The sequence below is a fragment of the Lissotriton helveticus genome, chromosome 7 (assembly GCF_964261635.1).
Source record: "Lissotriton helveticus chromosome 7, aLisHel1.1, whole genome shotgun sequence".
Classification (NCBI taxonomy): Eukaryota; Metazoa; Chordata; class Amphibia; order Caudata; family Salamandridae; genus Lissotriton; species Lissotriton helveticus.
In genome coordinates, this window is record NC_136068.1 from 1,779,961,645 (window position 1) to 1,779,984,200 (window position 22,556).

At 39.1% G+C, this 22,556-nt stretch overlaps 1 protein-coding gene across 1 annotated transcript in view; it reads left to right on the forward strand.

Annotated features, from left to right (window-relative positions):
• The window catches only part of LOC144767709 (urokinase plasminogen activator surface receptor-like), a 113,298-nt gene that overhangs the window by 16,955 nt on the left and 73,787 nt on the right, over positions 1-22,556 (forward strand). Inside the window, exons 2-3 of the mRNA XM_078651098.1 lie at positions 17,159-17,278; positions 18,942-19,097. Of these exons, the coding sequence (XP_078507224.1) occupies positions 17,159-17,278; positions 18,942-19,097 (276 nt within the window). The remainder of the gene's footprint in view (positions 1-17,158; positions 17,279-18,941; positions 19,098-22,556) is intronic.

Genomic DNA, 22,556 nt, shown 5'->3' on the forward strand with positions numbered 1-22,556 from the left:
GATTACGTCATTTGAGGTTTCAATTATTGCTATTTTCTTTTTTGACAATGGATGAATATGTGTTTATTATTGGCAATGGTTAACATTCTCTTGAAAGCACTTCGACAGCTACACAGCTTGTAAGTTTGGATGTTCATCTTGCATCTGTTATTTTTCTGTTAATATCAGCTGATATGTAAAGGGCTAGGCCACCAGCTGGGTGGACCAGTATGTCAGTTTTTACTGCCAACTTGATAATCCTATCCATGCCGAAATGTGTGATGGAGTTAGTGCCCATCTTTCCTGCATTGCTACTAAATGGAAGCATTTAGGTAATACAGGAAGGATGGATCTTCAATTTTGGTCTGTATTTCCACTACATTCCATAATCAAATTTTAAATTTTTCCTGTGACTGGGATAAGGGAACTATGTCCTCAGATCAGTGGCTAGCACTGTGCTTAGAACTGCAGTGCAAAACCCATAGAAGCCATGCCCAATCCAGTGGATCCACACTAAGGATGGCAGATGGACTTTGTCCGGCCACCATCCTGTCGTGGGAAGGGACTGTCTGCCATAAGGGTGGAGGTCCCGTGCATCGAATTGAATTAGGATGCACCCGCCACAGTGGCGGGTGCATCCCGCATTTTTAGCATTGCGGTGGGCAGTGCTAAAAGCACAGCCCGCCGCAATACTAAAAATGCATGTTGTGCGTTTCAAAGCACAACATGATAGGCACCGCGCGGTGCCTGCCATGTGGTACTTTGAAACGCAGGGGGGTTCCATAGGTACCCCCCATGTGCACCCTCCACCCCCCTTCACACTGGGGCCCGCAACGGACCCCCTAAGCAAAGACCAAATGCCTTTCTATGGCGGCAATGGAAAGGCATGGGACTGCGGGCATCGTAATATGGTTGGTGGTGTCTCGCAAACACCGCCACCATATGTGCGCACTTTTTCCGCCGGTCGCTAAGGCGACCGGCTAAAATGTGGCGGACAGTCTGCCCGTCCGCCGCGGACCCCCCAGCCATCCTAATGTGGCGGGGGCTCATTTCAGTGAGGATGGCGGACGGATTGCCCCCGCCGGGCCGGCAGTGGTTACCGCCAGCCTGGCGGGGGCAATCCGTCCGCCATCCTAATCTGCCACAGTTGCAGACAGCTTCAGCTGATGATGAAACTGAGTGCCTTCTTGCTCCTTTGAGCACTGATGTTGTAGGAACCCCTTCCTCCATTGGCTTTGGGACAGATTTCTAATAAGTGCCATCTTCTACTGGCAGCAGTTCAACATTGCATTTTTAGTAACCTAAATCATGCTTTAAATGCAGACTAAGCAGACTAAAGATACCGCACCTCACTCAAAATTCAAACAAATTGAGGCCCAGTGCACTACTTTTCCAGTACCCGCCCTCATTCAGTACTTTTGCCCAGAAGAAATAGATGAGAATTACAAATGGAAATATGCACCCGGAAATACTGTAGTCCATAAAGATCACGTATATATTTCAAAGTATGCTTTATTTTGTATTTACTTTATGTCCATACCAAATATTTTCTAATGCAAAGAACATCCAGACAACGTCTTTCGTTCAAACATACTTTTGAACTTCATCAGGGCTATAAGTAATAGAAAAAAAAAATAAGAGTAAGACAATACTTACTGACTAATTGCAACAATACAACACTATGTACAAATACAAGAAGGGAAATAGAACAAGAGATTCGTCCACTACCATACATATATCAAAACATAATACAAAATAATTATATATCAACACAAATAAAACATGACAATACTAAGAAATGAATCTAACTTTAAAAAAACTAGAATTGCAAAAGACCAGACAGTTTACTCTTATGTTACTGAATTTTGTACGACTTCATGAAGTAAGGATTTTATTAAGAGCCCTATTCGGGTTGCCACATTAGGTTTTCATAATAGAGATTTCGTGCTTTTCACCCGTATAATCCTTCTGATATTTTGTGTGTTATTTGCAGGATATTGATGACTTATGTTGGTGGTTCATCATTCATTTATATAACATTTGTATAATCCTTATAGGTATGATTCCTGGAGGGATTTATCCCAAAATATTTTCTGATAGAAATAACTTGTTTCCCTGGATGGATCTCATGATCTCATCCTTGAATATGAAAGCTAATTTTTACATTAGACATTTTTCCAACACACTTGGAAGGATTTCAAAAAGTACGTAAGAGGTCTACATACTAGGAGTATAAAGAAAACAAATGTTTATGAGGTAAGTTCCATTTAAACCTCATATGGGAACAAGTAGATATATTGTGGTTGAACCCTCTGTGGTTGAGAATAATAGGTAATGAAGGTACTCAAAACATGATGACTGGGGATTCAGTAACTCATAAACTATCCAAGAACTGTTTGTACAAGACACATTATTAGTATATTACTTTGCTTGAGTTACTGAGAACTAAGCACTGGATGATGGGAGTGCGCGTTCTATTTTCACGTGTTTGAGTCTCCGTCTATACACATGTGATTCCACATGTTCATTGAACATGTGTACAAATTCATTAAACTTTATGATTTTTAAAAATTGTGGAATGTGATTTCTTTTGTTCTGTTGTAATTCTTGTTTTCTTAATTTAGATTAATTTCAAAGTATTTGTGTTGATATTTAATTGTTTTGTATTAAGTTTTAATATGTGTATGGTAGTAAAGGAATTGTTTGTTCTGTTTCCCTTCATGTATTTGAATAGTGTTATATTGTCCCAATGTGCCACCAAGAATTGTCTTACTCTTGTTTTTTGTATGTTACTTACAGACCGGCGAAGATCAAAATCCAGTTCAAACAAAATGCGTTGGCTGGATCTTCTTTTAATGGGAATAATGTTTCTAAGGACATAAAGTAAACAAAGACTAAAACATGTACTTTGAAACATATAAGTAATCTTTCTGGACTACAGTATTTCCTAGAGTACCTTTCCATTTGTAATTCCAGCATTGTTGGTAACAGATGGCCTGTCTTGTAGAAGTAAGCAATAAGAGTGGGAGGAAGTTACTTCATTCATTTGAAATATGAAACCCTCTATTTAACTTTAATGTTAAATTTCATGACTCATTTGAAATGTAGTAGCTTAAGACAATAGCTCATTCTCTCCCGGATGGGTATTAAAGTAACAAAATACCAGTTGGGAGACAAGGTACACTAGAATAGATTTAGTCTATCTACCAAGCATCTCTTTTTCATTTTTATTTTCTGATTTACGCAGCCAACAGCCATTACGTTTTAGTAAATATTGGGGCCTTCAAAGTAGAATGTTAGGAGAGAAGTAAAATGAACCAGAAGTATATTTTTTATCCCTGCAAAAGTAATTGTGGTCCTCAACGAGATTATATGATAAACCTATATAAACCGAAGGGTGAGCATAAATACCTTTTCTTTTAGACATGTAATCTTGATATAACTGTGAATATATAGAATAATAATGTATAAAATCCTTTTGCCTTTTTTTCCCCTTGTGGATAGAACAATCATTGGGACTTAAAAAGGAGATATATCCTTAATTTAGATTACGATGTAGAGAGATTAATGAATCTCATCATGAAACTTTTAAACATCTAGACATCCTGTAATTAAAGATTTGCTTATTCCGTCATGCATCCTGAATCATGAATCAGAATAGTTTGAGGGTACTATACATACTCCCCAACTTCCATTGAATCAATCCATACTAATATAATAAAGAGAGAGCCCAAACCTTTGAGGCGGGTAATCTCAGGAACCACAGCACCAATCACAACACCCAATACAGCGTTGGAAAGGGCAGTTGCAGCAGAAGGACATAGGCTATGCAGACGCCCACCATATACATTTAAAAGGTAAAAGAACTATGCCAGCAAAGTCGTCCCTTGTGGGCGTGTCTGCGTTGTGCTGTGGGCGTGTGCTGGCGGCATGACAAACGCTGGGGGCGTGTGGTACGTTCTGCCCTTCATGCCATGTCTCATATCGTGTGCTAATCCCACCCTGCTCCCTTTAAATACTTCTGCACCCCATAATCATAACTCACCCTTACTCCTTAAAATACCCCAACACCCTTAAACACTAACACATCTTAACCCTATAAATATACCCTGTACCCCAAAACCCAAACCTATCCCTAAACCCTAAAAATACCCCTGTACCCCAAAACCCAAACCTAACCCTGAACCCTATAAACACCCCTGTACCTCAAAACAAAAACCTACCTCTGAACCCTAAGAATACCCCTGTACCCCAAAACCCAAACCTGGCCTTGAACCCTAAAAATACCACGGTACCCCAAAACCCAAACCTACCCCTGAACCCTAAAATACCCCTGTACCCCAAAACCCAAACCTAGCCGTGAACCCTTAAAATACCCCTGTACCCCAAAACCCAAACCTACCCCTGAACCCTAAAAATACCCCTGTACCCCAAAACCCAAACCTAGCCCTGAACCCTAAAAATAACCCTGTACCCCAAAACCCAAACCTATTCCTGAACCCTAAAATACCCCTGTACCCCAAAACCCAAACCTACCCCTGAACCCTAAAAATACCCCTATACCCCAAAACACAAAACGATATCTGAACCCTTAAAATACCCAAACACCCCAAAACATATACCTCAGTACCCCAAAACATATACCCCTATACCCATACTTACCGTATACAAACATTAAAAAAAACATGCTTTTACCATTCATGCATTTACAACGAATTTCGTTGTAAATGTATGCGTGATGGTATGCAGAAAGAAAGTTGCGGCATAATGGGTGTTTACCCTCCCCCGGTAAGTACATTGGTGGCACGGCGGCCCACATCTCCAGCAACATACTCATATTTTTTTACCACCCATTTGAAAAATGCAGAGGTCTCTCTCATTGATGGCCAGCACCGACATACACTTTTAGACACACCTCCCGCCACAAGTTCTAGAATTGCTAACTTTAGAGCTGGGAAGCTACGCTTGAATCTCGGCATCAGCTCATCATCCTGTGATTCCAGGCAAATTGCTTTGTCTCCCAGTGCCTACCACAAATGAATGTGTTCTTCTGTAATGTAAATTGGGCTCATGCCATGTTGTCGAGTTTGCGCTATATAATATTGCAAGGAAAAATAAAGAAGGGAAACTCGAGTTCACACACTACTGAACGCGCACTCTAAAGTGCATCAGCAGTGCACTGTGAATCGGACCATTTCACTAGCCTGTCACAGATAAGAAATGCTATCTAAACAAAATCCTACAAAACAATATACTACTGGCCGGCAGCAATTCATACCCGGACAACGTCGGGACGGGCTGCTAGTTATATAATATTTTAGATAACCGGAGGTGTAACCAGAACCCCAGGAAATAAATTGAATCAAATCAACAAGAAGATCTACATGTGATTATACATATACTACAAGTCTTTCTTAGGTATGTTACTGTCCAGTATGAAGGTGCATGGAAGTATGTATAACATGGGATGGGTCATGTCCCGATCTTATTCCTGGCTATAGAAATTGGGACCCTTTTTTGCACAACAGGGTCGATTTTTGTATTGATATTTTCCCCTTTTAATAAATAACTTGGTCACAACAATTCTGATGCCTTGTTTGTATGTCATTAGAATACCTCCTTTAATTGAATATTTACACATACATTGTTTTCTGTTTCATTTATATTCAGAGATTCAACAATGCTGCTTTTTTAACCCATGAGTCTGTCCTGAAGAAAGTGGTGTTAACCAATTTCATCCCACTGAAACGCCACGTCGACAACTTTTTTCTCTTTGAGTATTTTTTTTATATTGTGTATTTCTGTGATATTGAGACACACATATGTTAATGATATATGTTCATAAATTGTGATGCAGCAACAGTAATGACTTGATACATAAGGAAATGTGTTATGTTTTGTGTCATATAAGCTGTAGTCATATATATGTCAATGAGACTGTGGTATCTAAGTTTGCTTCTTCAATTTAAGTCATTGCATGTGTTTTGTGATTAAAGTGAAATTGCTTTTTTGAATTTTTTATGGTGTGCAAAATGACATTCTTATTTTTAGTAAAGGAGGAAATATTTTTTATACTATCAACAAGGCGTTTTGTTTGAATATGGGGGCACACATGAGCGGGTGTGTATGTAAAAGGACAGCTTGAATAGACAGAATACAACAGGGAACATCTTACTGTAATTTGCCGTAACCCAGTTCCATTCTGTGTGTGAAGGGTCTCGCTCTCTTATTTGTTGTTTTCTTCTTCCATACCTGCTGTGCGACTTGATTATTTGAAATAATATTAGCTACTTCCATGTTATTCTGCACTGGTCACCGAAATGCAACTGTTAAAATGTAAGTGGTAGTGATGTGTTGTTGAGAAAGGTGATCCTGGGTCATAAGTAACATGAAACCTTTATTAATTACATCATGCTGGTCAAAGGACTTGTATTTAGGAGTGAAAATTAAATCCAATCTTCAAAGCAGACAGTATATCCAAAAGACACAGAGTTGATGGACGGAATGCAGAACAAATCAAACATTTACCCCAGTCAAGAGATCTGGGTTAAATCCATCATTCTTTTGCTCACAATACCACTCCAGTTTAGATCTGGCCATCAGTCTTCATCCTGTGCCTCATGCGAACAGTCCAACCCGAACTGCCAAGCCTGGAAACAAGCATCCTGGTTTCGGGGTTTCTCCCCTCATGAGCCAGGATAGCTTGCATCCAGTGGCACAGTGATCCAACACAGAGAACTGCTGACTGATCGTGCTTATCGACGTTGAAGCCAAATTGTATGCCTCCAATCTACCTTGAGGCTCGGGCTGCATCCAGCAACATTATTTCAATTACACAAATAGGGTTCAGAGCTGGCATGAGCACAGTGAGCAACCTCCTTGCCCTGAGTCTCCTTGTTAAAAAAGCTATTCGCAAGACCTCTAAATTAAGCACCTGCTTTGTTGACCTAAATTCAGCCTTTGACATGGTCTAGAGAGAGTTCTTGGGCAAAGAGGGACAGATGGGGGGCAACACGGAAGCTACTGAGGGGCATAGTCAACTTATACTCCACACACACCGGCCTAAAGAAGGGTGTGTGCATGCCCCTTGCTTATTTAACGTCTTCATGGCAGACCTAGATGAACAGTTATCTGAAGGACTAAGCAATTCACAAACTAGCAAAGAGCCCAGTGAGGTACCTACAATACGCGGACAACATTGCTCTATGTAGCCAGGCCCCAATTGGTCTTCAGCACCTGATAACCAAATTACTTCTATGCATAGAAGTGCTGGGTCTAGAATTGAACTATAATAAAAAAAAGGTCATCTGTTTACCCGCAAATGCCTATCACCACAATATCAAATTCAAGTGGAAAACAGAAGGGAACAAACTAGAGCTTATCACATCCTACAAATACCCTTTGAGTGGGCCTAGACTCAAGACTAAAGTTTAAAGAGCACCTAATTCAAAGAAGGGCTCTGGCAATTAAATTGCGTTTTGCACTTAAAACACTATGAACAAAGCTGGGGTGCATGTCACTCTCCCATCTACAAGTAATACCAGTTAAGTGTCTCCCTACACATTGTTACGGTTTGGAACTTTTAAAGGGAACAGATGCGACCACTCTAAAATAAACTTCAGTCTACCCTGTTCAAATGCATTTTTCGCCTTCCGTGATACTCTTCTCAAGCTCAGGTACGATTGGAATTTGGGTTATTCCGTCAATCCCTGGTAAGGATGGCTGAATTTATCAAACTGTGTTGAAAATTGAGATTAGCAAAACCAGATTCACTGGCTGCCTTTTACTGGACAGAAATGAAAAACCAGCACATAATCAAAAATGACTGGCTAACAGAGCTTCAGCAAGCATTATCCACCCTTAATATGTCCAAAGTGTGGGGCCTAATCATCAGTTTTACTGCATTTAAAAAAGTTGATAACAATGCAGCCAAATTACTAGCCTGGACACTCGACGAAGCAGAGATGGCTAAAAAAAACACAGATGGATGATTCTGCAAACCTACGCAGATTGAGGCCCACAACCCTACCTCATAAGTCATATGTCCTCATCAATGCAACATTTTCTGCTTCAAATCCACCTGGGAGTCTTCCCATCAAAAGACCAGGCTCTAGCCTGGAAACAAAAACTGTAGTTTATGCAGCAGTTACAAGGAGACGGTATTACATTTTTTTGCAGTGGTCCTGCCGTCAGCCAGTTGAGATGGAAGCTGCTACGACTATCCTTCCAGACCCTCCGGATAAGACCTGCCTCCCCGCCGTGATGACAGGCTGGAACAGTCAGTTGCTCCATCTCTCTCTCTTCAGGGCAATGAACTTCCTGCTACAAGTTAATAGACTGTTACAAGCACAGCAAGGGTGCAGTGCGGGGACCGTGAGTGGCAGCCCAGCGCATGAAATGCAATCTCAAGCTCCTGTCATACCATTTCTTGCTTGGCAACAACTAGACTGCATCCTAGTAATTATGGGTTTTCCTTTGTAAATAAAAAGCACACGGTATCAATTGAAATTGTGCCTTATCTGTTTCAGAATGTTTTTACTTTGTACTGGTCTGTCTTTTTTAATGATTCTAATTATTCAGCAAATAAAAAAAAATACTTTGGGTGAAAATTAATTTTTCAATTTCAATTTCAATCTTTATTCGGTTAAAAACCTTATAAGATACAATTCATTTAAAAAGATACAAACAGATGCAGAGTCACAGTTAGATTTGAGGACAGATAGCAGCACGTGATTCTTGTAACAGGAAAAAAATATATATATTTTCATGTCCCAAAGATGTTTTTAAAATGGAAGACAATTCATTGCAGTCTGCCTGTCTCATCTAGCGGGATCACTAATTAAATATAAAAACAATGGAATAATTACAGTTAAAAAGAAGCACCAGGATCACTAAAAACAAGCAGTACTTTAACATGTAATGTAAAACCAATTCTATTTTCCTCTATACTTAGCTTGCGGATACTATTCTAGCCAGCAATAATCCATGTGAAAATAGGATTAGGTTTTAAAACCTTTTCTCTTTCTAATCAGGGCTACACATAAGAGGAAACAGCTCAAGCTAAACACAATTGGTTGTGAAGTATCACCCTTGAATACTCTAAGCCCAACCTCAACTTGGCGAAAGCCTAACAGTTTACATATAGGCTTTAACCATTTTTTCCTTGCGCTATAATAAGCAGGGCATATAAATAATACATGGGATTCATCCTCTTTCAACCCCATTTCACAGAACTCACATAAGTTGGAGTCAATATTCCCGTTTAAACTCTTATTACAGTGCCATTTGGCTGTCATGACCCTCGTTTGTAAAATGCCATACCTAAATTTTAGATATAGACTCTTGGCAAACGGGGGATACATTTCGTCCATAAAGGGCTCCAATTGCATAGTCATTTTTATTTCAAAAAATGTTGAGGTCAAGGTTCCTATGTTGGGTTTGGTTAACACTGAATCATTTATAAACTCCCAATACCTTTGTTTCAGGAGTTTTTTTGAAGAATTGGTTAGTCAAACCAAAAATTACTCAGGCCCAATTTCCCAAACCATTTTTCGACATACACTAACCATGGCAAATAGGTAGTGTTTTTTATGGCCATTATCTCCCTCAATGCTTCTCTGTAATCCACCAGCTCCTCTGTGGACCGCAAACGAACCCAATAGAGCAGCGGGCGAAGGGAGGCATAGTCATCAGTGCGTCGGAAATTTAGGTCCCACAATGCGGGAGTCAATGGTGTGGAACCCGGTACACCTAGGAGCTGTCTAATGAAGGAGTTCTCACGTACTAAAAAAGTATCCTTCAATGCATAACCCCAAAGGTCCGCCCCGTAAAGACAAGATGATTGTGCTTTGCCTTTGAACAATTCAATGGCCGGAAAATTAATTTATTCTGCAAGGTGCAAGTGTTTTGCGCCTTCACTGCCTTCTGGTCCTTACTCTCAGCTTTCAAGTGACTGGGATCATAATTCGATGGGAGTTTTATTGTGACCTGCAGGGTGGCACAGTTGCTTTGTTCTTTTAACTCCATGATGCCTAGGTCGGGGGGTACCTGACATGTTCTACTGCAAGTATAACACCTTTCTGCACTGATGGTTTTTAGAGATATAGTACTCTTTGATCCAGACTTAAGATCTGGAGTGCCGCTCATTTGGTGGTTTTAGGTGGTCGCATTTTCACACCTGTCTAATTGCTGCTGGTGGTCACTGGAACCTGTTTCTTTCTGAATAACCAAGGGTTCTCCTTGTATCTCGTGTATTCTTGGTGACTTCTTTTGGGCTTGAAGGACGAAGCGGACCCACTTTTTATGATGTTACAGTTATTTTGCAAGGAGGAGCTTGCTTTTGTTGGAGAACTCCAGCTTGCTCCTGTTGCTATGGACTCCATTAGTGACTCCGGAGCTGTTACTACGGTGTACAGTCATAATATCGAGTCAATTATTTCGACTGGACAGAATATCGAGTAAAAAATATAGAATGGACATAATATCGACTAGACATAATATAGACAACAAAAATATCGACTAGAGAAAATTTATATCGAATAGAATGGACATAATATCGAATCAAAAATATAGAATGGACATAATATCGACTAGACATAATATAGACAACAAAAATATCGAATTTAAGGTAAGTTAATAATAATTTTTATTTTTTGTGTAATATAAGTCTGTAGCGGGTTGTGGGTTTATAGGGGAATAGGGTGGGAAGTAATTTAATTCTAATTAATTAAATATGTTAATTTATTTATTGATATATATTTAGAATTAATTGTTAATTAATTATTAATTGGTAATTAATTAAAATATAATTGGTAATTAATTATAATTGATAAATATTTTAATTTTAGTAATTTATTTTCTGTAGCGGGTTGTGGGTTTATAGGGGAATAGGGTGGGAAGTAATTTAATTATAATTAATTAAATATGTTAATTTATTTATTGATAATAATTTAGAATTAATTGTTAATTAATTATTAATTGGTAATTAATTAAAATATAATTGGTAATTAATTATAATTGATTAATTGATAAATATTTTAATTTTAGTAATTTATTTTCTGTAGCGGGTTGTGGGTTTATAGGGGAATAGGGTGGGAAGTAATTTAATTATAATTAATTAAATATGTTAATTTATTTATTGATATTTTTAAAAAATTAATTGTTAATTAATTATTAATTGGTAATTAATTAAAAAATTATTGGTAATTAATTATAATTGATTAATTGATAAATATTTTAATTTTAGGGTTCAGGGTCAGTTGTCAGTTTTTGGGTAAAGGGGTATTTTTAGGGTTCAGGGTCAGTTTTCAGTTTTTGGGTAAAGGGGTATTTTTAGGGTTCAGGGTCAGTTTTCAGTTTTTGGGGTAAAGGGGTATTTTTAGGGTTCAGGGTCAGTTTTCAGTTTGTAGGTAAAGGGGTATTTTTAGGGTTCAGGGTCAGTTTTCAGTTTTTGGGTAAAGGGGTATTTTTAGGGTTCAGGGTCAGTTTTCAGTTTTTGGGTAAAGGGGTATTTTTAGGGTTCAGGGTCAGTTTTCAGTTTTTGGGTAAAGGGGTATTTTTAGGGTTCAGGGTCAGTTTTCAGTTTTTGGGGTAAAGGGGTATTTTTAGGGTTCAGGGTCAGTTTTCAGTTTGTAGGTAAAGGGGTATTTTTAGGGTTCAGGGTCAGTTTTCAGTTTTTGGGTAAAGGGGTATTTTTAGGGTTCAGGGTCAGTTTTCAGTTTTTGGGGTAAAGGGGTATTTTTAGGGTTCAGGGTCAGTTTTCAGTTTGTAGGTAAAGGGGTATTTTTAGGGTTCAGGGTCAGTTTTCAGTTTTTGGGTAAAGGGGTATTTTTAGGGTTCAGGGTCAGTTTTCAGTTTTTGGGGTAAAGGGGTATTTTTAGGGTTCAGGGTCAGTTTTCAGTTTGTAGGTAAAGGGGTATTTTTAGGGTTCAGGGTCAGTTTTCAGTTTTTGGGTAAAGGGGTATTTTTAGGGTTCAGGGTCAGTTTTCAGTTTTCGGGTAAAGGGGTATTTTTAGGGTTCAGGATCAGTTTTCAGTTTATGGGTAAAGGGGTATTTTTAGGGTTCAGGGTCAGTTTTGGGTTTTTGGGGTACAGGGGTACTTTGTAAAAATAAGGTAAAATTACATTTAAATTACATTTATTTAATAAAATTAAATTATATTAAATTATATTATAATATTTTTTATTAATTTATATTCAAAAAATTATTATATACTTACCAATACTTATGTTGTAATGGTATGCGTTGTAAAGGTATATGCGTTGTAAAATCTTGCGTTGTAAATGTATGCGTTGTAAAAGTTTTTGCGTTGTAAAAGTTTTGTTGTAATGGTAGGCGTTGCAAAAGTATGCGTTGTAACGTCATACATCCCTGGAGTGGGAATAGTAATTTTAACCTCTACGCTATCCAGCGCTTTCCCTACTGTTGCACCCACTGGAGTGGGAGTAGTAAATTTTACCTCTACGCTATCCAACACTTTTGCTAATGTTGAACTCACTATAGTTGTAACAATAAATTTTAAACATTTTCTAAAATGTTATATATGTTTATTTAATAATATGTTTATATATATATATATATATATATATATATATATATATATATATATATATATGTGTGTGTGTAATTTTTGGTGATATAATTTTTTTAATTATATAAATTATTTATTAAAATTATATTTTTTTAATAATTATTTCTAAGTTTATATTAAATATATTTATTACTATATTAGTTTTAACTTACTTTTAAGACATTTTAAAAAATCGATATTTTGACAGTCTATATTTTTGTAAGTCGATATTTTGGAGTCGATATTTTGGTACTTACCTGTTTGAAGATAGGGAGTCGATATTTTGTCAATCGATATTTTTGACTCGATATTTGTGTATCTCGATATTTGTGTCGTCGATATTATGTCAGTGATCCGTTACTACTTAATTAGATGCTCTTCTTAAGATGGGATATATCTGATCCATCTGTTTGGTTTTGCCCCCTTGAGAGGGCTGCTTGTTGTGGGCCTTTCTTTTTTGTTTGTGTTGCTTTTTTTACAGAGACTAGTTCACCCTGGCTGGAGAATCAGTTGTTGTAAAGATATGTGGAGATCTCTTTAGAGAGGTCTATAGACTCAACTACTCTGAGGTTGGGGTCATTACATACTATGTTTAACTGGTTATCATTGCAGGTAGATTGTAGATTGCTTGTTTTTTTTAGTTGTGCAGATCTTGTCTTACGTTGGAGTTTTATTTAGTATACTACCGCATCAAATTATGCAGAAAGGGTGGATAATTTTTCAATCAATCGACGGCAGGTAGAAGCCATTGCCTATTGTGCCACATCTGCTTGTGGTCACTACGTAAGATTAATTAAGAATGCTATTTTGGTATAGATCGCAGCGACATGAATTGCAAGGTATTAAGTAAATTGACCTGCAGGTCAAGTTTCTTTGGCTGAATGTCTACTGCCGCTTGGAATGAATTTAGCAGAACCTCCAAGTCCCCTGCCTTTTTTATCTCTTTGATGTTGCTGCATTGGTGAGTTTTGAGTGTTGTTTAATATTACACTAGTTTCAGCCAGATAAGGAGATCGATCCCAAAAGACCAAAGTAAACGCTATTGTACCTATTTCTACCAGACTCATTTCTGCAGCTAGGGGGTAGCTTCCAAGGTCGAGGCAAATGAAATGATGGAAGAGGCCAGCCTACCCAACAACCATCTAGAGTCATTTGTAGATTAGTGAAGTGTATGCTCTGTGGGCCAATGTGCGTTTTCTGACTGATCCTGTTTGCTTGCCACTGCATGGAATGGAGAGCTGAATGCTGTTACTTTTAGCAGCATGCGTGCACCTCCGCTTATGCCCAGTGTTTTTTCAGCACCACCAGTGTTTTCCCCGACCTCATTCGACCCTACCTTGTGAATTACGTTTGACACCACCAACCACTTTTGAGTATCAAGGGAGAGTGGGGGAGATGGCCTCCACTCCCAAAAGAGGCACCTGTCTCTCTCCCTCTAATTCTTCAGCTAATGTTTGGATTTTGCCCATGCAGTTCTTACTGGGATTGCAGAAGGGAGCAACTTTTCTGTTGACTGTGAGTCGAAAGCAATAAATTGGGTGCCTCTGAATAGATAGTCATGTACAGTTCTAGTCAATCACCGCACTCTACATATGAAACTAACACTGTGTCCATAGAATAAAACTGACGGTGCCTTCATAGAGCACAGATCTTGGTTTTATTGGAGCACCGACTTTCTTTGCACTTTTTGGTATTTTATATGGCTTGGAGTTGGAGACTATTTGGATACCAATCAAATCTTCTGTGGCAAGCCAATAAAGAACATGCAGTACTTTAGGCTAGGACCAGGTGTAGGGGAGCACACCACGGGGAGCAAGCTGCACCATGGACCTAGCTGGGCCACTTCCACCCTCTGTCAGCTCGATCCCTTGAAAGATTGTTAAAGCTCTCAACCATGCTCCAGGGTACCTAGCTGCACAAGGAGTAATGCTGCCTATCTCTGCCATCTCACTTCTTGTGGCCCATTAGGATCTAATCTCCAGCCACTGGTGCTGGCACTATACCTCGCACTGCTTCTTCTTCCTTGGCATTGGCGCTGATGTGGGTCTTCAGATGGGCCGACTTACAACTATCCTGCGGGCCTGCAGGCCGTTTCTACCCCGTGGGACAATAGGATTCTAGTTGCCCCCTAGAGAGGTCCAGAAGAGTAAATATGATAGGGCAATGAGGCGGCCTTGATCATGAAGGCCCTCGCGGTCTCCATGTACTAGCAGTGCTTGCAGCACCCACTCCTGTGGCAGCACCGGCAGCAGCTTGAGTGGGTGGGATAGTGTTGCCACAACGTTTCCTGCAAATCAGCAATCCATCCATATGCCTTTGATATGCTTATTATGAAAAGTTATGACAAAGGCAGTAAGGCTGACTAATTTATTGTGAAAAGTGTTGGTTAATGCCAACGGGCCTTTAAGTGTGGATAGCCACTGCACTTAGTTAAAGGCTGCAGACCGATATTTTATTACAAGGAATATCACAGATGTACATTGTACTCGAGGGGTGTAGTTTGGTTACCCCCTTGGTCAAACACTTGTAGTTGAAGATTTGCTATGTGATAATCCTTGTTAGTCCGATTTCACTGGGTTGTCTATTGCTTTGCTAAGTGTAAGTTTGTATATATTTGTTATTCTTCGACTGTTGATGATGGTTGCCGGCTTATGTGCAAAACAGAAGGCCTCAGTTTGTTATGGCGATAGCTCAATAATGAAGATAATAGTCTTGATTGGTTAATTGGGAAACATTATGTCAGATGCCAAAGGTGTGATATGTTTATTATTAAACGTTACAAAGGGAGTAGGACTGGCCTACCTATTATGAAATAGATTTATTAACTCCAATAGGCATTTACGGGTGGATTGTTTTGACACTGTATTGAAGGCTGTAGACTGATATCTATTTTGTTACGTGGAATCTCACAGATACCTTGGACAATCCTTTGAGAAGAAGACTGGCATTGTATTAATCCTTGTTAGGCCTTCTTAAGTGGGGTGGTGTCTGCCAGGTCCTTGTAAATAAAACTCTCCTAACATACATCCATAAAGGGCATTTGGGCCAGGCCTCTTCTATCTGTTCAAGTGTCATTCTTATTCTGCTTCTCCCCATGACAGCATACTGCATGGGGCATTTGTTTCACCCATTTCTGCAATTGGCAGTGAGTAACAGCATTTGTCCGGATCATATGTGTACCTCCATCTGAAAACAAGGGCACTTCTTTGTCTGGGCTTATGGCCAATCCATTAGTTTCGATGCTTTCATTTCATATGTCAGCTTTAATTTATTTCATTCTTTTTCATGAGCATCCTGCATCTCACACACACACTCCTACCGGCTGCTCGCCTGCCCCAAATTCCATTTGCTGCATCCTACTGCAAATGACTATTTCTAAGCCAGCTGCCCATCTTGAAATGGTGTTGTCTATAGTATATCATTGTTTTCTAGTTCCAAGATGGTCAACATATTTAGAAGTGTTATGTCGGCCACCTTGGCTTAATATGGCTTTAGCATTTTCAGATTTTATTTTGCAAACTGTGTGATTGCTTTTACTGTACCAAGGTGGCTAACCCATTGCTACTTAATAAGGCATCTATGTTGAATGTAAAACAGTTGTAAATGGTGTACAATACCATTGAAAGATGACAGCCTCTTTTAATGTTTAATATTATATTAGCTTTTTCTCATCAAATTTAGGAGGTGGTATGTTTTCATTTTTCTATGTGCACTCTTTTTATTTATCGTACATGTGGGCATTTGTCAGTATGTTTTATTGTGGGTGGATAATTGGCTAAATAAAAAACTGACCCGTTGGGTGGATGAATCAATCTATCAGTCCAGGAATGAGTACATTCATGATGACTTAGGGGCTTATTAGGATGGCAGTTGGACTTATTCCGGCCACCACTTAGCGGAGATTGCGTCTGCAAAGCACTGTGCCTGCCACTTGGTACGTTGGAAAGTAGCGCCCAGTGCACCCACCCCCCCAACATGCAGAGGCTCGCAACGGGCCCCCAAACACAATCTCGGTCAGTCTTTCCATAGCGGAGAGACCTCCACAGAAAAGCTGGCTTCTGCATGTATCCTAATCCGGACGGCGGAAAAAGCTAGGCACCAGCACCATTTTAGCGGTTTAGCTCTGCCCGCCAGGCCAGCAAGTGGATTGCTACCGGTGGAAAAGCGCCGGACAAATTTTCACACCGCCATGGTCACAACTGCCATCATAATATGACAGAAGAGGAAGTTTCAGTTATAAGCCAGACTTATTTGCACTGCCAGTGCTTGTTTATTTTAAGCAATTTACTTGTCACGCCAATTTTTAGGTGCATAAAATATAGAAAATGATTCACCAGCCTGTGGCTCAGCATGATTTAATGTACCCAGTTCCCAGATTGGACAATAGTCTCAAAAAGAGAAATTTAGGCGCAGTTTAATCGAATACCAATATATAAAATAATTGTTGTACAGTAGAACCAGAGTGTACCTTTGACAATGTTCTCGGAGCCAACATATATCATAAATATTAGTTTCTGACAAACATGATGGGCCCAGTAGTAAAATAGTTGCATAATCACAAATCTAAATGCACACAAAATCTGACAAAATAAATGTTCTTTTCTTTTCAGGGAGTTCCCTCACTTGTGAGAGTTGCTTAAGCGTCAACGTTAGCAGTTGCTCTGGCAGTCTTAACCCGTGCCAGAAAGGAGTGACTCAATGCATCAGTGGCCTGCGGAATATAACAACAGGTACGTGTCCATGGATGCATGGATGAATTGAGTCTTCATTTCCGACCTATGGTCATTCTATGCATTGTGCCCAGGGTCACAAAAGGCATGTGCACCCGCTTCGAGCTCCCCCGGGCACAATGGTACTACAGAAGGAGCTGCAGACGCTTGAGTGGGCCCTTCTGCAATACAGATAGCACTGGTGCACAAGTTGCTCCAGTGCTGTCATGAGAGGGCGTTTCCACATTTGCATGGGGGCGTGGATCCATCTAAATGAGGGAATCACTTTGCGTCTGCGTCCCTGCCCTATTTCCAACGTGGGCACAGACACAAACATGCTTTTAAGAGGTGTTCTGAAAGTGCGTCTAAAAAGGTAGTGCACTTTCAGTGCGCTTCCTAACAGCAGCCCTCTCGAGGGAGAAAACCGGGTCCTAATGACCTCCTCTGATGTTACCCAGCATACGGGTGCAGTCACTGCACCTGACTGCAAGGAGATCTCTAATCTCCCTTAAAAGTGAAGGTGGGTTGCCACTTGCACTGTGAAATATGAAGCAAATTTAAAACAGCTGATCCGTATTTCAATGAATGCGAGTCCCTGGCGGCTGTTCTGGGGCAGAACATTCATTCAAATATTCTGGACTTTCCTCATTTGCTCAGGGCACAGTTCAGCACAGCTTGTGATAAGTAAGACCATGCTAATTTTTCGGAAAGCTTGTGTAATTTCCCATTATGAATGCTTCATAAAATGTCAGAGGTAACGCCATTGTGTAATTTATCAAATTTTCTGAAGTGGAAGCTGTTCAAGCATAAAAAGTCTTGTGGGAGACAGATTCTGGCAGAAAATGTGCCATAAGAGAAATTTCCAATATGAACCATTCCCCTTCTCTGAGACTTTTTGAAAATGAGGAATGCACCTGCGTTCAGTGTTCACTCGAGATAAGCCAAAGTGCATTTTGTGTACATTACATGTAATTTTTCACAATTGTCTGACATTTCACATACTTTGGGGTCAACAATTATGATATTATGTGCTCCTTCGGTATAGCATTTGTGGAAGGTAAAGTACTGGATCATTGGTGAGACAGTCAATCCAAACTTATGGATGGGCTGGTCCGATAACAGCAATTAAACCAAAATGCATTTGAACTTGGTTTAAAGGGCATTGCTGAGATTATAGCCTGGAAATTATGTTAGAGAGACCATTTACAAAATGCTGGAAGAAGTTGGTACACAGTGCAGATGGAGAACAGCTAAGGGTATTGAATTTTCTAAAAATATGTTAGGATTTATGGGGGAGAGAAGTGTGTGTTACCCACACACGACTAGCTCAATATTTAAATGTAATTTGTATGTCACTTCGTTTGTATTCCACATCAATCAGTGGTGCCCTCTTACACTTATTATGAAATATTTTAACCTCTGAAACATTTGCTGCTGTTAGAACTCAGAAAAGTAGCTGTTGATGTCAACAACACACATTGCACTGAGAGAAGCAAGTTCATAATGTACTGAAGGGCTAGAAAAAGGAATGAAAATATGCTAAAAATAGTCTAAAAATGGGCCAAGTTGCCACAGTGTCATTCGGAGATAGAGTGCATGTGCTTGTGTAGGTGTTAGATATTAGGCTGCTTTGTTGCTGCTGTTCCCTTTTCTTTTAACCAGAAAATGTTTTATTTTCACGTAGGGACAAACGTCAAATTGACTGCGTTCAAGGGTTGCGGTGAGCCTGGCAAAAAGGGCTCCTGTGGAAAAGAAGTTGTGGTCACGACTGCTGATGTTTCCATCCAGATCACACAAAAGTGCTGTGACTCAGAGAAATGTAACAATAACAAATTTCAGGGTAAGGAACATGCCTGATCTGGTCATACATGTGACCGGGTTTTTGAAAATGAAAAAGGTTTAAAAATGTTTAAAGAGAACCTCAGTTTGTAAAATGTGTACTTATAAATCCACCATAGTAGTGTTAACAACACATACTTTTAGAACCCAGCAGGTAGTTAATTCTGCAGACTCTTCATTGGATAAATTTTCAGTTATTTGGCAAATCTTATTAGGACTGTCAAAGAAGAACTGCACATGCACCAATTAAAGGACAATCAATCAGCTGAAAGCAGTTTGCACAGAATGCTGCTGACATATACAGGGCTGCATAAGGCAGATTTTTGTGACTGAATTCTTGAGGTGATAGTATGTCCATAATGTGACCAGTGATAGAATGTTTTGCTCCTTGAAACTTCTTGTACAAATTCAGGTTCGGAAAGCACTCTGATGAATCTTTAGAAAAGACTGAGGCTGGCATCAATCATCAATACAAGTCAATAACGTGAAGCACATTTGGCTCCACAAGTAAGACAGAGAGTGTTTAAGTTTCAAAATCATAAAGGTTTATCAAAGGGTTAGCAAAGTTTTAAACTCAAATCATCAAATTAGTTTTTAATCAATACATAAATATGTTAGTCAATATATTCAAAGCAAATCAAAGATCATAAATAAACATTATTATACGTCTCAAAGGCAAATTAAGCAGGGTCTGCTCTACCATAAAGAGACCACCCTGCCTTGCTAAGTCATGGAAAGGTTCTGTTAGGATGTCAGTAAAAAGGGTTCTGCTGTAAAGGCAAGTGAAAGGGCATCTGTGGTATGCACCTGCATCTCTGTCTACATTGCATTAGTTTAAATCCCACAATTCTAACACTTGATACAACTGCCCATAATTCCCACACGAAGGGTCAATCACTTTAGGGGACATGAAGATAACACAAATGCATTATTTTCACAGGCTACTGCAGAATGAGCCAACTTTTTTTTTTATTTTTTTTTATTGACAAGCAGGGCAAGGAGATCAACGAATACATTTTTAACAAAACATATAATATAAGATCAAATAACGGTACAGATCTAAATACAAATAAAGTAACGCCAGACTCTTTGCATTACACATCCTTTAAATATAGCCATAAAACAGAACACAAAGGAAATGGAGAAATTATGTATATTCCTGGATCCATAATGACAAATTGGAAAAACACAGATATATATTCCCTGAGGCCTACTACTATTAGTTTCTTCTGTAGTCATGTACTATTCTAAAAAGGTGCCCCAAATTTTAACCAATTTCCCGGTTGCTTTTATTCCCCGGTTCCTTGCAATTGAACCCTCCATAGTATAGATCTCCTTAACTAACGCCCACCATTTCATTGTATGAGGAGGGTTCGGGGAGATCCAAGCTCTCACAATAACCAATCTAGCGCTGGTCAGAAGTATATTTAACAAATCTATGTTGGTAGTACTAGATGGCTATATTGCAAGTAAAATTGAGGCTGCTGATAATGGAGAACTGATCACTTTTTGCTTATATAAAATATTTTCTATTACCGACCAATACCCTGTTAATACCGGACATGTATAAATCATATGTACAATATCTGCAGCCACCAGCCCACACTTAGGGCATTTAGTACAGTCACTGCTCAGATTGTTTTGTGCCCATTTGGAAATTCTTAGAGGTGTATAATATAAGTGAGATATTGTTCTGTAGGATTGAAGCATTAGAATAGATCAATAAGTCACTTTGTTGATGTTTACTAAAGCGTTTGAGATATTCTGAGTTGTCACATTAAATCCTAATATGGAAGTCCATTTTATCGCTAATCGAGGAGTTTCATCCAGCTTGTTTTGATTTAAACACTTATATCCCATACTAATTAGTGATTTTCGATTTGTTGAGTAAAAACAGCTCCATAAATCTGAGCTACTTATAGATATCAAGTTCATCTTACGAATTAAATAGTCCCTTATTTGAATATACTTAAAACGCATCATTTCCGGTAATTTGAACAAAAGTTTCAAAGTTTCAAATTGTAAGAAGCCACTTGAACCATATAAGTTTCCCAATTTTAGAATACCATATTTAGCCCAGTCTCGTCCCGTATTATCACTAAAAATCCCTGGATTACCCCAAAGTAACAAGTCAGTGTGAAAAAAAAGAAGTTTCACAATTAATCATAATCATATTCCAGATACGTACTGCATCCCGTGCAGTCTTAAATTTTACACATTTAAAATAATTCGGATCCTGCACGTTTGCCAAAAATAGTTTTGCCTCTCTGCCAAGCATAAATTGATGAAAGAAAAATTGGTTATAACTAGTAAACAGACTACGAAGCCGGTTCAAAAAGGAAGCAAAAAAGTAGGCTCTAAAATCAGGGAAATTAAGACCTCCTTTTTCCAATGGTAATTTCAGAATTGACATTGATATTCGAGGCTTCTTATAGCCCCACAAAAAGCTATTAATAATACTGTCCAACTTTTTAAAAAACAGATTATTAACGCGCAGAGGAATACAACGAAAAAGATATAAGAATAAAGCAACCAGAGGCACCCCCATGGAAGATGGTCTTGATGAAGGGGTTACTCCAGTATTCAAACCGATCTCACCGGCAGTGGTAGCAAGGATGCCTCGCCAGGGGAACAAACAAACTAGTAAACAGCAAGTTATTCAGTTCTCTGGAAAAACTCCTAATAAAGCTAATACCGCTGCTGTTACTGCTGCCAAAAATAAGGACAAAGGAAAGGATAAAAATGAAGCAGCAGGAATATACGATACTGATTCTGAACAATCTATTGGAAATTTAGCTAAAGATTGTAAGGGGTCGCTAGATATGGCGGGCAAGACCGCTGCAGATATGGTGGACTGCGTAAATAAGACTGAGCACAGTGAGATCATCACGACTGATACTCCTATTACTCCTACCACAGATACTGCAGATGCTGCTATTGAACCTCAATTTAAGTCCCCGCAACTTTTACCAGTTTTAGATCAAACTTAAGCTGGCGAGAGAAACTTTGGTCTCCGTAATGTCACTGATGTAAATGGTATAAATGAGGTTACTGATAGCGAGACACATCTAGAGGTTAACTCTGACGATGCAGAATACGAGGAGCTGGTTGAGACTGGTGATATTGAGAGTGGCGAAGATACAGGTGCGGACATAGAATATACCTCTGCACAATTAAAGGCTATCAGATCCTCTGCTCTAAGGAAAAGGGGGAAGACAAAAAATAAAGCTAAGAAGGGGGAGAAATATGACCCCTGCAACTTTATTAAATACATTGATACCAACTATTAGCGGGAGGAAGCTGCTTACAGATCAGAGTCCACTCGGTAAGTGGTTTCAGGCTCAAAAAAGAGAGGCCAAAATTCTTCCGCCAAGTTTATCAGAAGGGTGCTCTACGGTAGGGGTGAGCCCTAGAGTCAAATTAATAAAGCCACAAGCTACTCCGGCCAAAAGTGACACCT